Source organism: Erpetoichthys calabaricus, chromosome 11, assembly GCF_900747795.2.
Source record: "Erpetoichthys calabaricus chromosome 11, fErpCal1.3, whole genome shotgun sequence".
In the NCBI taxonomy this organism is placed as follows: domain Eukaryota; kingdom Metazoa; phylum Chordata; class Cladistia; order Polypteriformes; family Polypteridae; genus Erpetoichthys; species Erpetoichthys calabaricus.
The window spans coordinates 33,357,636-33,374,503 of NC_041404.2; the positions used below are offsets into that span (position 1 = coordinate 33,357,636).

The window sequence follows — 16,868 nt, forward strand, 5'->3', positions numbered from 1 at the left end:
GTCATTTTAGCGGCACCAAATCCCCAAATCTGCATATCTTTTGAAGGAAACCCAGCAGGAAAACATGTAAACTCCAAGCAGGGAATACCAGCGACATGATTCCCTGTGAGTCAGCAGTGCTACCGCTCCACCACCGTGTCACCCCCATGTGTGTAATTATTAACAGTATTCATTATTTAAACGAAATTAACGATTTATCTGTAAAATGTAACATACATACTTTAATGCATTGCATCATGAAAGTGATATCAAGTATAAATCTAAAGATTCTAAATTTGCAGAGTTGGAATATCATACATTTAATGTGTTTTGTGTGTTGATCTATTGCTGCTTGCTGCTGCTGTCAGGTCCAAGAAGCTCGAAGCGATTTAAAAACTGGGATGATGTTTACGACGGTCTGCTTTAATGATAAAGTACACTACGGGGTTAAAGTGGACATTTCGAGATTAAAGCCGAAATTTCCACTTTAATCACAAAATACACGTTTTCACCATGTCCTTAATTTTTTTCCTCTGTGGCTGTAAATTATGTTGCTATTGTGAAGTTGCAAAAAAAAAAGACAGCACAAAAGATGGTATGCGAGACTTTTAAAATGTATCGTGTCATTACGATCGAGAATATGCGACGCTTGAATGTAAAAGCACCACGAATGCATCTGTATGTTCATCAAACATCGAAGCGCGCACATCAATATGAGATGCAAGTCTGTCTTGATTTTTTTTTTGTTTTTTTTTTTTGTTTTGTTAAAATGATATGTCATATTGCACTTGTGCTCTTAATTCATCATGCAACTGAGTTTTAATTTTTGACCATTTAAGCAACTGACACATATCCATTTAACCATTTTCTATTGCATCATCAGAATGGCTACATCACTGCAATTTAAATTACAGTCAGACATATTAGTTTGTATGTATACTGCCTATCTGTATGGAAGATGCATCAAAACGAAGATTATTTAGAATTCAAAGAATGATTATAATTAATACATTGTCATCAGTAGGCACTTTACATTATATATACAAGTTTATATACAAGATAATTTGCTTAAGGGTTGCATAAATATAAAAAGATATGAAACTTTATAACATTTGTTATCAACTATGTATAGATGGAATGTTTTGTAAAAGTGTTTTATATTTGTGCATATAGCAGCATTGCCACACATCCCATCTGTGTTAAAGATCTCCTTTAACTCAACATATTGCAGTCCATATTTGACCAACCTATTACTGGACAGTGATGCTGGTGTAAACGTACTTGAGAAACTTGTGGCAGCTTGCAGCAGAGGTGAACATGATTTTTGGAAGAAGTTGTATTTGAATTAGTAACCATTCTTTGACGGAGCTTAACAAAGCTTATGAATTTAAGTTGGACAGAACCGGACAGTTAATTGAGTGTAACTTGCAGGCCAACAGAATGAAATTTATATCAGGGTGAGAAATTGACATTATAGTCAATGCAACATCCCACTGAGAATGTGGTACTGTTTTGTTATTTTTCTTCAAAATTTAAACAGATTTTGTCAAATTCATGGGCAGTGTGGTGGCTCTGAGGCTAGGGATCTTGCCCTGTAATCGGAAGATTGCCGGTTCAAATCCCATAAGTGACTCTACTCTGTTGGGCTCCTGAGCAAGGCCCTTAACCTGCAATTGCTCCGTCCTGGGTATGACGTTAATCTGCATCCAGCTCTGCAAGCAGCTCCTCCATCTTGCACGGAAAACCTGGGGGTTTGTGGCAGGATTAGCACTCCATCCACTGTAAGAAAACCTCATGCTGTTTGCTCAGGGTGGTTGCATAGCTGCACTTGGATCTCAATCTAGGTGGTTTGCCATGTGGTGGGTATGGCAATGAGCTGTAATCAGCACATGCCTCCAACCTCTCTCTCCTGTTTGTCAAATTGAATTTACAGTGGGCATAAAGGTCTCGCTTTCTTTTTAGTTGCACATTCACAGTTTGAACAGCAAATTTTATTATCGCAATTATTGCAATTACAATTATTCCAGTTATCCTTAAAAAAAAAACCCAAAAAAAAACTATAACAAAATAGGCAGTGGCTTACAATATTTTAATTAAAAGGAGAACACTGCTTCTGTACTAATGCCAGCTCAATATTTTATTTTTGTGTTATTTGTCAATGAGTTTTATTTTTAAGTTTGTGATATGTTTACAGTGAAAATGTAATGGCCATCTTCCAGAAGAAAATAAGATCAGAATACCACTTCACGCAATAGTTAATTTCTAACTTTTTCTACTGTGACTCAGATATTGCATTTTTAAGCTACAGTTTGCAGTTTAAAATTTTAATTTTGTTTATAAAATATGTGCAGGTAATACCCGTGGTCTGTAGTTTAATTATGACTGTAATATAGAGCATAAGATTTCTACATGGCTGATTATTTAGGAGCTTAATGTATAAAAACAAACTGATAAAGAAAACTAATCTGAATTGATATCAGAATCATCCAATTCTAGTAACGTGAAAACGTTGATCAGCCCTAAAAAAACCTGACTGGACTATTCCTACTTAGCACAGTAATTGTCTCACAGCAAACAAAAAGACTATGTTGAGGAATGTATATAGAAAAGATGATTCATTTTTAGGCAGCAATATCAGAGAAAAAAGTATTCATTTGTATTGGGAAGTAAAAATTCATGTTGATGGTATGTCCTGAATTGTGTATTAAAGGTATGATTCGTCTTTTTCAGAGAGAAGATGGCATTTTTCACACGGGCAAAAATTAATGTTCCTGATTTGCCTGTGGATGATGTGTGAGGATTTTCAAGTATTTACATTAGCTGCTGAACTGTAACACATACAAGCGACTGATCCTGTAATATTATATGAAGAAAAAATATGTAAACCAGAAATCAATGTTCATTGTTTGAATGTACAGATTTATAGTTTTATTCTTTTACTGTATATAGATAATATTAAATATAATTGGCAGGACATTTGAGTCTTATCATTGAAACATATAAAGGTAAATATATATTTCTTCTATGACATTAAATTTTAAAAATGTTCCAATCTCTTGTTTTCTTTGAATTCCATAAGGATTTAAATGGGCATTTGTAGATGCAGTTAAAATTAGGCAATTATTATTCCCCAGAAGGAAAATGTAATAATATCAGTTACAAGTGTTGAATTTTTCTAGCTCTTCTCAGGTCTAGTCATTTTTTAAATTATTTTTCTAAGAAAAAATGAATGTGCTGACTTCACTTTTGGTGTGGGTTTTAGGGCGTGGAGATGCTACAGTTAGAAAAATATATCACCAGCTATTTGGTAACATTTTATGCACAAAATTACACTACAGAGATTTGTGATTATTTGTCTTAGGATTTTTTATGGAGTGCCATTCAGTTCAGTACATTTCACAACAGAATCTTAAAGTGAATACAGCATAGGGCAAATATATTTAAAGTAAAATGTATATTTTATCTAAATATACCAAACGGCTAATAAGTAATATACTGTGTGTTTCCTAGGATAAAAGAGCATTGTATGGAGAGTGATTTTGTTTTTTTTAAGTTCTAAAAATGTGCCATTCTATTTGGAATTCTGTAACACAGCTTTTCAGTATGCTATATTGTATGCTAAAATATGGGTTTTGCTCTTTTGCGTTCAGCTTACATATAAGTGAAGTAAGAAATTTCCAAACAGATTCCAGTAAATGCCTGTCTCCATGATACAATTTTGAAATGCTTTTTCATATTCTTGATTGGACTATGATTTGCATGGCAATGCATAACAAACAAATCAACCAAATTAATTTACGTCAAAAACTTTATGTGCTATTCTGAGAAGTGTGTGTGTGTGTATAGTACAGTATAATCTGTACATAAAACATCCAACTAAATGTTCGATAATATACTGCATACGCAGATTCTGAATGCATATTGTGAATAATCCATCATATGATGTCATATTTTGCTGTGTAACAAATATAAGTCTAATTTGCCATGTATTAGTTATCCACATCCTGTAGTGTAATACAGTTTCTACTACATGACATTTTAATTTTTCATGTGATACTGGATAGCTTTTATTTTTGTTGTCTTGTTAACATCAGCATAACTCAGGTACTATAAAGTAGCATACAAGCACTTTTTAATATTTTTTTTCTATCTGAAATTTACTGTTGAGTATTTTTTTGAATATTCAACTTATATATAAGTAATACTATCTGGGGCTGGTTCCCGGCATAGTGACTCCTGATCTTGAAACAGGCATTGAATCTTTCCCTTCAGGGTTCATGTAACAAAACGCACATCCAAACTTAAGGTCCGCTAAGATCACCAGAAGTTTTGCCTGTTTAAAAAAATTGATGATAATTCGTGTGTTTAAAATGTTGTTTTAAGTTAGCAATATTTGCTTCAGGCTCAAACTAGCTTATGGTTGCTCATGTGACTGAATTAAAAATATAAAGCCTCTGTGGCTCTCCACAACAACAGATTCCCACCAAATATAAACATGTAAACTTTTATGATTAATATTTATCGTTTGATTTTAAACACACTTGTAAAAATACTGAAAAGTTTTTTTTTATATAAATTTAAACTCCCAGGCTCATTTAATATTATGTATTTCAAACTGGGTTTGAAAATATCTTTGCTGTACTTACCTGCACAGACTCGCAAATACATGTGATAACAGTAGACTCCAATGAAATGTGTAGCATGAATTTGTTACTGGAAATCCTGTAATGCAGCAGATGACTTCAGACTTTGCTTAAAAGTGTAAATACACTCTGTATCTGTGTTTATCAGAATACTTCATGATGTTTGCGTGAGCTGTATGGTTGAAATAGTCCTATTCAGTATGCTTTTAGTAGTTTACTCTGGATTACACTTTAATAATAAAATAAAAAATAAATGTCTATACCTTCATTGGAAAGTGATACTGTGGAATGGTGGCACTACATAAAACCTCTGAAATGTGAATCATAGCTTAGCATTACAATTGTTGTTGGTCTCCATTTTATGTGGTACTTCTCATGATAACAGCAACTTTTTCTTTATCTAAGTATCTGAGGTGACTGGATATTAAAATATCAGTTATTTAAAATACAGCTTTCTAAAAATTTTCCAGTCCTTGTTCAAATTGTGTTGACTTTAACATTACTGTTAATTTATTAGTCAAAAAGGTGTTTAACTAATTAAGTCATGATGTGTATGTTCTTCATTTGTTGTTTAGTCCTTAAAAATACTTTGCACAATTTTCTTCAATTCATTCTATAAATGTATATAATTCTTTCTGACCTTATGATGAACTGGATTTAATTTCATGACACATGAAATATTTGAGACGGTTTGTTTGATTTTTCATGAACTTGACATTGTTTCCATTGAGTTCTGTAATATGCGTTTGAAATAATTATTTCCATTATTTTTTACTAAGGTTGTTATTGGGAAAGTTTATACTCCCTGCTATGGCAGCATGTTGTTCTGCATTTGAATTTGGGTATTTTTGAGCAAAGTTTTAAATCTAGAGTCATGTTTAAGTTAAAGTACAATATATTTGATCTTATGTAGTTTATCAACTAATTAGCATTCTACATGACCTTGAGCATCATATCTGTGTGTCTTGAACCCTCATTTCAAATGAAATCATCTTTTATTGTCTTAACCTAACTCGGCTTCAATGATGGGCCACCTACTACCTAAGTTCTCACTTTTACACACCACCCATTACCTTGACGGTTGAGTTGCGTCCTGGTATCCCTGTTCCGGATGAGGTTCTCTTGGTGTTTGTGTGAAGCATCATAACCTTAAAATCTGAATTGCATTTTATCTGGTTCCTTCCCTTAAAAAATTTGCCTAGGATAATTACAACAGGAGAGCAAGGCTCCCAACAACATAACTCTAAAGAAAGTCAGGGCAAGTCACTCTCTTCCCCTAAATTACCATCCAAGAAGTAATATGTTTTCTAATTTTAAATTAAGGATATGAGATTAAAAGGTTTTAGAAAAAGAACAGCAAAATAACTTTACTAGTGTAACACGACGTATATGGTGGTAGTGAGGCTAAGGATCTATGCACATGTCCGGAAGGTTGCCGGTTTGAATCCCTGTTAATGCTAAAAGAGATCCTACTCTGCTGGGCCCTTGAGCAAGGCCCTTAATCTACAGTTGGTCCAGGGGCGCCGTACAATAGCTGACCCTGCGCTCTGACCACAGTGATATGCAAAAACTAACAAATTACTAATACAAGAAATTGTACAAGGCCGAAGTAAAGAACAACAAAAAAAAGAATTAAAACCTTTATTTACAAGAATTTGGCAGCTCTGTCAACTTAACATTCAGTAGTTTCCAGCAAGCCCAGCTGTTTAATTATGATGTTCTGTGGTTTGCTTATTTTAGTGCTAAAATAATGCCATAGTGAAGGCTATCAGCTAATGTACAGTATTTGAATCTGGTTTTTATTTTTCTTTCCCTTAAGTTTTGAATATCACTACTGATTAATGCATTAATGGCAGTGGCTAGAGTTATTTTAATTTGTAGCTTTAAATGGCAGTTATCCTAAATTTGTTTTGGCTTTAAAATAGATATTATGTGTTTAGATTGCATTAGCATTTTTGAAAATCAATTAATGACAAAAATAATATACAAAGTCATAATTTATCTGTAATTGAATCTGTATTTAAATACATTTGTACAGGTTTTCAGGTTTTTGGAAGATTAGCCCATAGAGAGATTGCATCTTTGAAGTAAAACATTGAGCATAAAATGATCGAAATAGATGTATGGTTAATAACACTTTTAGATTTTAGTCTGAATTGTAGAGACGCCCTGTCCATAATGCTTTCTAATTTACATTTTTCAAAAGTAAACAATTTTCCTCATTCTTTGTTTGCCTTGTACTCTCCACTTATATTGAGTACTTGCTTAGTGGCGATATTTTGCAGAATGGCGAGTTATGCTCCTTTGTAACTTAATCAATCCAGTTGAAAGTCTTATATGCTTTTAAACACAAGTTTACTGTCATGAGAATAATTATCAATACAGTACTTCATTAGTTTTGGAAGATATATGTGCAGTGCCGTAATATTTACAGTACATCATGAATGCCTTTGATGTTGTTGTCAGTTTTTGTGATTATTAAGTGCGGAATAGTTCAGGGTATATTCAGTTAGTTCACTTTAATAGACTGCAGTACTGCAGTTGCTGGTTAGTATTCTTCAGATGTGTACATGGTAAAGCAACCCTTTCTCATTAGGATAACTATACCAATGCTCCCATGCACTTACCAATTTAGAAGAGGTAGAGTGTTCTTATTTGGGAAATATTTTGCCAGTAAATGCGTGAAATAAAAGCTGGTGGGATAGAAATGGTTGCTAGATTGAGAAGCTTTTACACAAAGATTTATCAGGTTGTCTCTACTTTATAGTATTTAAAGCATCACCTTCATATGAGCTTTCTAATATTAAAAGTAGATGACATTAAGTTGCTGGTACAGGGGCCATCCATTCTTCTGCAAAACTTCCACCTAATGTGATTTTTATTTTTAATAATATAGAAATTGGAAAATATGAAGAGTCATACTCACTGCATTTTAAAACCTTTCCTAAGTTGCACCTTGTTTTTGCTGTTCATTTTATGTATGGCTTATCTTGGTAAATGTAGAACTCCAACAGCAGCAGAAAATTTCTTTGTTTGTATTTTGATTTGTATTTCCTTTAAATCTGGTACAGAATAGGTTTTGTTGTTAATCTTGTTCTGATGTATTTTTGGCACTTGAGTCTTTTTTTTTGGAAAATGTCAGAGTTCTAATAATATCATAAACTGCACTGTTAATTTTACACAACTTTGAATTTTTATTTTTACACCACTGTATTGAAGTTCATTGTTACAGTCTTAAAATTAAGAAATGATTGTTATCATTAATAGAACCTATCAGTTTGTAGAAATAACATTAGTATGTTAAGTAATGTTTATATCATTTAATTACACTGTATTAAAATATGTAAATATTTGGAATGGGACAATGTTCATCTAAAGTTACACTGTTAGAAATCTTGGCAATACTGTGATTATGTAACACTCAATGTGCACAGTTATAGTATGCATGCAGTGTCTTATGATGATTTTAGCAGTGTCTAAAGAAATGTAACGAGAAAGTTCTCAGAGCATCATGTAAATACTTAATATCACATACTACTTTTTACCGGATGTAACTTATCATTTTGTAAATCAAACCATTAAGAACACAGTTTAACCTTTTAAGCTTTTATTTTTTCTAATGTGTTGGCTTAAGTTGAAATTAAGTACTGAACAGAAACTTTTTGAGGAAGGTAGCTCTAAAAATACATGAGATATTTATTGCACTTTTTGATTGAATAGTTTTCAGATGGTCTTTGTTTTTAGAAACTGTGAATTGTAGGTGAGGTGTGGTATGTTGGTCAACAGTGTACACATTTCACCCGCATCAGAACTGTTTTGTAGGAAAAAAAAAAGAAAAAAAATTATAAATTGTTTTTTGTAAACTGTCTCTTCTGTTTCTTCATTAAAATATATCACATAACCTATAGTGTGCACATAATTAAACTTTCTGTTGCATGTAATAAGTACATGGAATTCTCTTCATTTACACTGTATTATAAATGACCTATATTTGATGACAACAGGTGAAACCCAAAGTACAGTAAGCAATATTTATTTAGAGGTGTGTGGCTTTCAGAAGCATTTATTCAGAATTTCTTTATTCCATCGGTGTTATTTTTGGAGTAGGCCTGGCATCTAAGATGTAGTTAAACAGTGCCTATAAAAATATTTACCTCTTGGATGTTTTCACGTTTTATTATTATTTTACATTGAATCAAAGCAGATTGTTTTTTTTTTGTTTTTTTTGACACTGGTAACAGATAAAGGTTTTTTTCGTAAAGTGAAAACAGAACTCTGCAAAGTAGACAAAATGTATTTCAAATATAAACCACATAATTGATCCCGTAAGTGTTTATCCCCTTCAGGTCAGTATTTAGTAGATGGTAGCTGTGACAGCCATGAGTCTGTGTGCACAGGTCTCTCTCACTATCAACTTTGCACTCTGACATTTTTGCTCATTTCTCTTTGCAAAACTGCTCAAGCTCTGTCAGGCTGAATGAGCATCTACGTGACCAGCCTTTGTCAAGAGATCTGGATGCTTACTCTGCCACTATGGGACACAGACAGTTGTTTTAAAGCCATTTCTGTGTAGCTTTAGCTTCATGCTTGAGTTTATTGTTTTCCTCCAAAACTAATCTTCTCGCAATGCACAGGTTTCTTGCAAAGACTGCATCAGGTTTTCTTCCATGGCCTACTGCTCAAAAGCATCTCCACGGCCTGATGCTGCCAACATCGTGCAATATTCATCCTTGATAATGTGCGCTTTGTTTGGCTTATGCCAAACATAGCGATTACTCCAATTTTTGCCTAATCAGAGCATAGACCCTTCTTTTAGGTGACTTGAGGGTCTCACTACTACTCTTTAAAAACAGAATTGGAGTTTCATACTGAAATCTTTCCAAATATTAAAAATAAAGTTAGTCGATGTGTTAAATTGTTTATGTAAATTAGTTAAATACCCCTGACTTTGGCTATGTCTTATTAGGAAAACAAGTTAAAGGTTAATTCCACACTGAAAAGGAATGAAGATAAAAGACACAATATTTTGGCTGTTGAGCCTTCATCAGGTGTGCAAATAAAAAGGAAAGAGCAGGTAACAGAGAGAGAAGGAGAAGTAAGGAACAAAGCCAGGGCAGATGAAAGGAGGAAAGCTGTGAAAAAGCTGCCATTGAAGAGGATGAAGGGAGAGATCAAAAAAGTTAGAGTCCTGGAGAAATAATGTGATCCCGGGCACAGAATGAGCTTAGCTTCTTCTGATGTTCCTTGGAAGTTTTTTTTTGAAGCCCTGTGAAAGAACACAAACAGAGAAATCAGTGAGGTTATAATCAGGAGATGTGACTAAGCTTTTTAAGGACTTTCATTTTAATGGCTCAAACATGTCCCCTGGAACAGGCTGCTAGCTGTCCCCTTGTTATACTGATGTGCATGGCTGGACTCTTCCTATAAGTAAGATTTTAGACTGGTGAGAAGTCCAATATTTAATATCAAATACACCTGGAGGACCAGTAAAACGGTTTTGTTGGTGACCTATTTTCAAGTGACGCAGTGGCTCCTGTTACACCTCAAGTGTCTGGTGGGGAGTATGGCTCTCCTCTGTGAAATGAGCTGCGGTTGAGAAATTTGTGTAGCTTAGGTGGTCAGTTAAAGAGATCAAGGGAGGGTTAGGAAAAAAGGCACCTGTGGAAGGATCAAGTCTACAAAAAGGCGACATTTTGTTAAATAAACAGTGGGAGTGTTTGGTGGAATGGGAGGACCAGCAAGACATGGGTTTCATTGTTGGGGATGCTCTTGAAGTGCATGTTACAAGGTCTACTGCTGGCCTGATAGAGGGTCCTGTCCACAGTGTGAGGGGGGGGGGTATTGTCTATCAATGAAGAAACATCTTATTCCGAGTGCTTCATTATGTTATAAGCTGTATAACTTAATAGATGTTGTTATGAGGGACATCCAAAAAGTTTCTGCGTTTTTTTACTGTATTTATTAAGAATTTCAAAAACAAATGACATCACTTTTCTACATAGTCACCTTCTGTTGTGATGCAAGTTTCTCAGTCACATGACACTCAGACATGACCAATTACTACTCCTCCCGCCATCACCGTTTCCAATGAAAATATAAAAGCGCAGAAACGTTTTGAACGTCCCTCGTAATTACAGGGTGACTCAAAATTATGTTAACATTTGAATAGCGGAAACAATTTATTCACAAAACATACTTCATATTTGCAACATGATTTACAGGAATGTCTCAACCTGTTCACCATCATGTTACCATATGTGGCACATAAATTGTCCACAAAAATTGTATATAAGTATATACATAGCAGTACCATTATTGTTAACATAATTTTGACTCGCCCTGTATGTATATTATTAAATTGTTTTTTGGTTGTGAATAAAGTATTATTTAAAAAAAAAAATTAGATGGGCTTTGTTTGAATTTCTATCTAATAATGTTCAGTATTGCATACACACTGAATGAATTATTATCGCATTTTTAAACACTTTTTTTCAAAATAAAAATTGCACAACATGCCATATTGCTGTTATTAGTATGTAAATAAAATAATTGATGAAATATATAACAGAGGAATGGTATCATCTTCTTTCGGCTGCTCCCGTTAGCTGTATTTTTGTATGACTTTTTACAGGAAGTTACAGAGATCAATCTTAAATAACTGAGAAATCTATAGATCAATCCATACTTAACCATCTAAATGGAAAATGTTAGGCCACAAATTAAACTTCAGTTTAATATGTGAATTGTTTCACAAAAAATGTATCCCTAACAAAATCAAAGAAATGCGCTTTAAAATCCATTCCTTTTATCGTCCTTGTAGCAGGTGGCTAAATAAATTTCCTGGGGACGTGACTCCCTTATGTTCATTCTGCAAACATGAAGACGAATATGAATAGTTTATCCTGCATTTTATTGCCGTGTCCACACACAAATATTTTGGTCAGAGGTTGTTGCTCTCTCGTTAGCATGTTCTTAAAACACTTGTATTGATTAATAGATGTGTTTTTATTTTGCACGTGCGTTTTAAACATCTACTGGCATCAGCGAAGCGGGAGACGTCGATGACATCACGCAGGACAGAGACATGCACTTTAGCATCCCCTGAATCGATTTGTATGATTTGCTGAAAAGAGCAATTCAAAAAGAACGAATCGTTCGTGAATTGCCAATCACTAGACACAAATAAAGACGATTGTTCATTAGGCCAACTTCAAGTACTTTGAGTTTCAGAGTGGAGTCTCCGGGCTGCGTCGCAGGTTTGTTTGTTTGTTTTTTTTTTTTATAAACCCGGAAGCAGTTTCGTTGAGGACGTCGGACCCGGAAGTTTCGAACTCGGTAGGGAAGCACGTGTCCCGTTTAAGCCGTCCGACTGACAAGAGTGAGGAAATCGCAGTGTGTTCAATTAGCCTTTGGAGAATGGAAGGCTTGCTAGCGGAATACACTTCGCGCATTCAAGAGCAGGTAGGAAAAATAACACCGACGAGCAGTTGGGGTGTTTTTGTAACGTTCGTCGCAGACCATGTCACGCATTTACAAATGATATTAGATACGGAGGGAGGGAGCGCCGCCTCTGGACTTTTATGACAGTTGCCGGGTCTGGATGTGCTTTCAGTTTAGCCATAGTACTGAAGGACGGGCAACTTTTGCTAGGCATCTAACAAGAAAACGAAGCGACCTTTCCTGTAAATCCTAATAACGAGCATTCTATAGGCGCACGATTTCAAGATATTTTTTTAATTGAACTTCAGTCATATAATTTGTAAGTCGATTGAATAAAAGTTTAAACAAATTTTGTTTTGGTATTTTTTTAACTCATTTTACGTTTATTTGCGTAGTAGACGCTTTTATCCAAAGAGACTTAAAAAACAGGTCAACATGTTCTCAGGGGACATGGCAAGGACCATACATCGATCTTCCCAAGTGACTAGCATAGGACAAACTACGAGCTGGTAACAAACACCTAACCAATATCAGTCAGAAATCCACCAAACGAATGTTTTTAAATGCTTTTTATGCAGATCGAGTCCGAATTTTGAATGGAAGAGGGCGGCTTGTCCAACCAGCTAGAAGGTACACGTGAAAAAAAGTCTAAAGTGCATCTCCAAACACCGGGACATTGTAGATTAACTGTTTTATGTGAGAAACTGTATTTAACTGAGCAAATGAACTGCCACGTCATCTGTGGCACCTAATGTGTTTAGTGTTATGTACTCTGATTATTAGTAGATTTAAGTTTCGCTGTTTTTGAGCCTCTTGTTTTATGTTGATTATTGTGTTTGCAAGGAACATTCATCAGCAGATCTGACTGGTCAGAAAAGAGCATTGGACCTTACAAGTGTTTCCATACAGAGACCTCCATAATGCTTAGGATAAGGACACATTTTTCCTTGATTTACCCCTCTGCTTCACGATTTAAAAATACTAATCAAAACATTCAGGCGTGATCAAAGTGCACATTGCAAACTTTCATTTAAGGGGATTTGCAGACATTTCAGTCAGGCAACACTTTTTCTACATGGTCCTCTCATTTCAGGGCACTATAATTTTTGGGACAATTGGCGCCCCAGGTGTTTGTGATTGCTCCGGTGGGTTTCATTGCTTCATAAGATCCCTCGGCTTGTTTCTACCCTTTGAAGTCTGCAGTTGCTGTTGTTCAACGTGAGAAGAAGAGCTGTGCCAGTGAGAATCAAAGAAGCCATTATGAGGCAGGAAAAGAAGAATAAAGCCATTAGAGACATCGGTAACACCTTAAGGTGACCTGAAGCAACTGTTTGGAATATCAACAAGAGGAAAGAACAAACTGGAGAGCTCAGTAATCACAAAGGGACAGGTAGGCCAAGGAAGACCCCCATTGCTGATGCCAGAAGAATCCTCTCTATGGTAAAGAAAAAGCCCCCAACGCCTGTGTGACAAATCAGAGACCGTCTTCGGGGGGCTGATGTGTGTGTGTGTGTGTGTGTGTCAGAGACGACAATCGGCAGAAGATGTAATGAACAGAAATACAGAGACCACACTGCAAGATGCAAACCACAGAAACAGGATGGCCAGAATGCAGTTTGTGACAAAGGACTTAAATGAGCCTGAAGATCTCTGGAAAAAGGTCTTGAGGACAAAGGAGACCAAGATGAACCTGAATCAAGAGAAAAGTGTGGAGATGAAAAGGAACTGCCCAAGATTCAAAGCAGAGCACCTCATTTGTTAAACATGGTGGTGGGAGTACTATGGCTTGGACAGGTATGGCTGCCACAGGTCCTGGTCACTGATGATGGAACTGCTGACAGCAGTCGCACAGTGAATTCTGAGGTGTAGAGAAACATCTGATCTGCTCAAGGTCTAGTCAATATCTTCAAACTCTTTGGGCGGCACTTCATCCTACAACAAGATAATAAGCCAAACATACTGCTGAGGCAACACACAGGAGTTTTTCGACGTTAAAAAAATGGACAATTCTTAAATGACCAAGCCAGTCAGCCAATTTAAATCAATTGAGCAGGCCTTTAGTATACAGAACAGAAAACTGCATGATGGCTGCATTTAGGGGCTTGGCAGAGCGTCACCAGAGAAGATTCTTCAAGCAGTCATTGCGTGCAAAGTCCTAAATATGATGGCTTTAATAGGCCTGCCATTGCTGCATCCCGAACATTATGGTACGCTGAAATTGGGGGGGGGGTGGGGGGAATCATGTAGAAAAAGTTTTGGGTGAAAGAAATGTATGCAAATCCCCATAAATGAAAGTCTGCAATTTTTATTTTAAACTGGCACAGAGGGGTAAATCAAGGAAAAATGTGCCTTTGTCCCAAACATTATGGAGGCCACTGTATATTATATATCAGGGTGGAGTGGTGGCTCCGAAATTAAGGATCTGCGTTCATATTTGGAATGTTGCTGGTTCAAAGTCCGTTACTGGCAGAAAGGCTCCTACTCCACTGGTCCCCCGAGCAATGCCCTTAACTGACCATGCTCTCTGACCCCCAAAGAGTATGCGAAAAGACTGTTTTCTCTCAGGGGGTTAACAAAGTATATCAAAATCACAAACTATACAGGTGCTGACCTCGTGACTACTCTGTAGTTGGGCTTCAAAGGTTTGAACTTAACATGTACCGCTACAGAAGGCCAGTGTAGTGATTTGTAAAGTGGTGCGACATGAGCTGCCCACCTTGGCCGGTTGAACACCAGACGTGCTTCTGCATTTTGAGTCATCCTCGGTGGCTTGGTGACACATGCTGGTACTCATTCTAGCAGATAGTTGCGGTAGTCCAGATATGAGAAGACCAAAGCCTGCACCAGCATTGAGCTGCATACTCCATCAGGTATGGTCTGATCGTAGGGATTTTGTGCAGAGTGAATCTGTAAGAGCGAGAGACCACAGAAGGTGTGTAGTGCAGATAGCCACTAAAAAACACAAAGGGCATCTAAGATTATGAGGGATAGAGAGGGGGTTCTATGTTTGTCACATTTTATTTGGCAAACTGATTGATTAATTCTGTTTTTGACCCCAGCTTGGTGAGGTGCATTCTGGATGTTTTGAACAGAAAGTGTGACTGTTAATAGCAGCTTCTTCTTAAAGGTGGGGTTGCCAGACCATCTTAACAACATTGTCAAAATTAGCAGGAAAATTATTGGTTTGCAACACACGTCTTTCAGTGAAGTGCATCACAAACCGGTTAGAAAGAAGTCAATTCAGTCTGACGGTAGCCATCTTCTTTTTGCTAAATTTTAGATGTTGCCATCAGGCTACTGATTTAGGTTCCCGAGCATTAAGAGTAACAGAGTTAAGGACTCTTTTATTCCCAGAGCCATTAACATTATGAATTCTGTTACTTGTAGGGATGCGGCCGAATTTTTATTTTGTGTACCATTAAAGGTAATTTGTTCTTCCTTGTACTAATCTTGACTGAGTATACTGATGATAAGACTTGTTCTTAGTTGTTGTGTCTTGGCTTACTTTCTTGTATCTGTGTAATGGTGCCTTAAATTTCCCTCTGGGCTAATCAATTCTAACTAATAATCCTAACCTAGATGCAGACAGACTAGGCAATGGCAGAGCTTAGAATTATACAGGGAGATTCACTCAAAAGAAGCCCAGAATATTCTGTTGTAACTCCCGTTAGGATGAAGCCATCTGAACCAAAAAATATGCTATATACCTTGACGTATGTGTAATCGATTGCAATACATGTGAGGGTGGGGGTTGAGGGGGATGGAAATAGCAGCAATTTCACGTTGGATGTGTTCCTTCAAATCTTACACAGTGCGAGACTTGCTCCAATAGACTTTACCTTTGAGCCTACCCCAAAGGAAGACGTCTGGTGGTGTCAGATCCGGCGACCGTAGTGGCCAAAGCCCCTTTGAAATTACCCTGTTGCCGAAGAAGAACTCAATTTCTGCCATGCTCCTTGCCGATGGGTGACATGTTGCTCCATCTTGCAGGAAGTAACCTTCTGTTAACCTATGATCATCCAGTTGATTCTGGCATCGCTTAAACGAATTGGTGACTGAATAGGTTCGCATCATGAAGACGTGCTGCTCAGTACTGTACACCACCATCCTGATGAGAAGTCGAGTGACGGAGTGAAGGAGTACAGGTGGTATGCACCCAAAAGTTGCAAATGGTGGTTAAATGTCGTGACGGCTGTCAGGCACCTACCTCATTGCTCTGATGCAGGGGCATCCCGGCTTGTTTGAAGCTCCATATACTGCACAGTGGAACCTCGGTTCACGACCATAATTCGTTCCAAAACTCTGGTTGTAACCCGATTTGGTCGTGAACCGAAGCAATTTCCCCCATAGGATTGTATGTAAATACAATTAATCCATTCCAGACCATATGAACTGTATGTAAATATATATATTTTTTAAGTTTTTAAGCACAAATATAGTTAATTATACCATAGAATGCACAGCGTAATAGTAAGCTAAATGTAAAAACATTGAATAACACTGAGAAAACCTTGAACAACAGAGAAAACTAACACTGCAATAGTTCGCGCTATAGTGCTACCAACCGCTGGCTAAAAACACTTTTTTTTAATGAGTTTTAAGCACAGGGAAAAAAATGAACATTTGAAAAAATCCGTAATTTAATAAACCACCAAGAAAAATAACATTGCAACAATGCACGCTATGAACCGATCGCTGTAAACAGAAGTGAAAACAAAATCAAGCCCAGTGCATTCTTTAACTGCCTTCCTACCTTATGTGTCCAGCTCTCTCTCTCTCTCTCTCTCGCTCGCACTGCCTGTGTGT

At 36.4% G+C, this 16,868-nt stretch overlaps 2 protein-coding genes across 4 annotated transcripts in view; both read left to right on the top strand.

Annotated features, from left to right (window-relative positions):
- The window catches only part of wwc1 (WW and C2 domain containing 1), a 389,372-nt gene that overhangs the window by 60,989 nt on the left and 311,515 nt on the right, over nt 1–16,868 (top strand). For 2 of the 3 annotated variants that reach the window (XM_028812925.2, XM_028812927.2), the window contains exon 22: nt 2,710–8,475. In XM_028812925.2, the coding sequence (XP_028668758.1) occupies nt 2,710–2,776 (67 nt within the window). In that variant the 3' untranslated portion in view covers nt 2,777–8,475. Of the gene's footprint in view, nt 1–2,709; nt 8,476–16,868 lie in introns of those variants that run through there. The other variant, XR_007936256.1, reaches the window with a different exon arrangement.
- The window catches only part of rars1 (arginyl-tRNA synthetase 1), a 41,116-nt gene continuing 36,170 nt past the window's right edge, over nt 11,923–16,868 (top strand). The window contains exon 1 of the mRNA XM_028812928.2: nt 11,923–12,083. Coding sequence (XP_028668761.1) covers nt 12,039–12,083 — 45 coding nt within the window. The 5' untranslated portion in view covers nt 11,923–12,038. The remainder of the gene's footprint in view (nt 12,084–16,868) is intronic.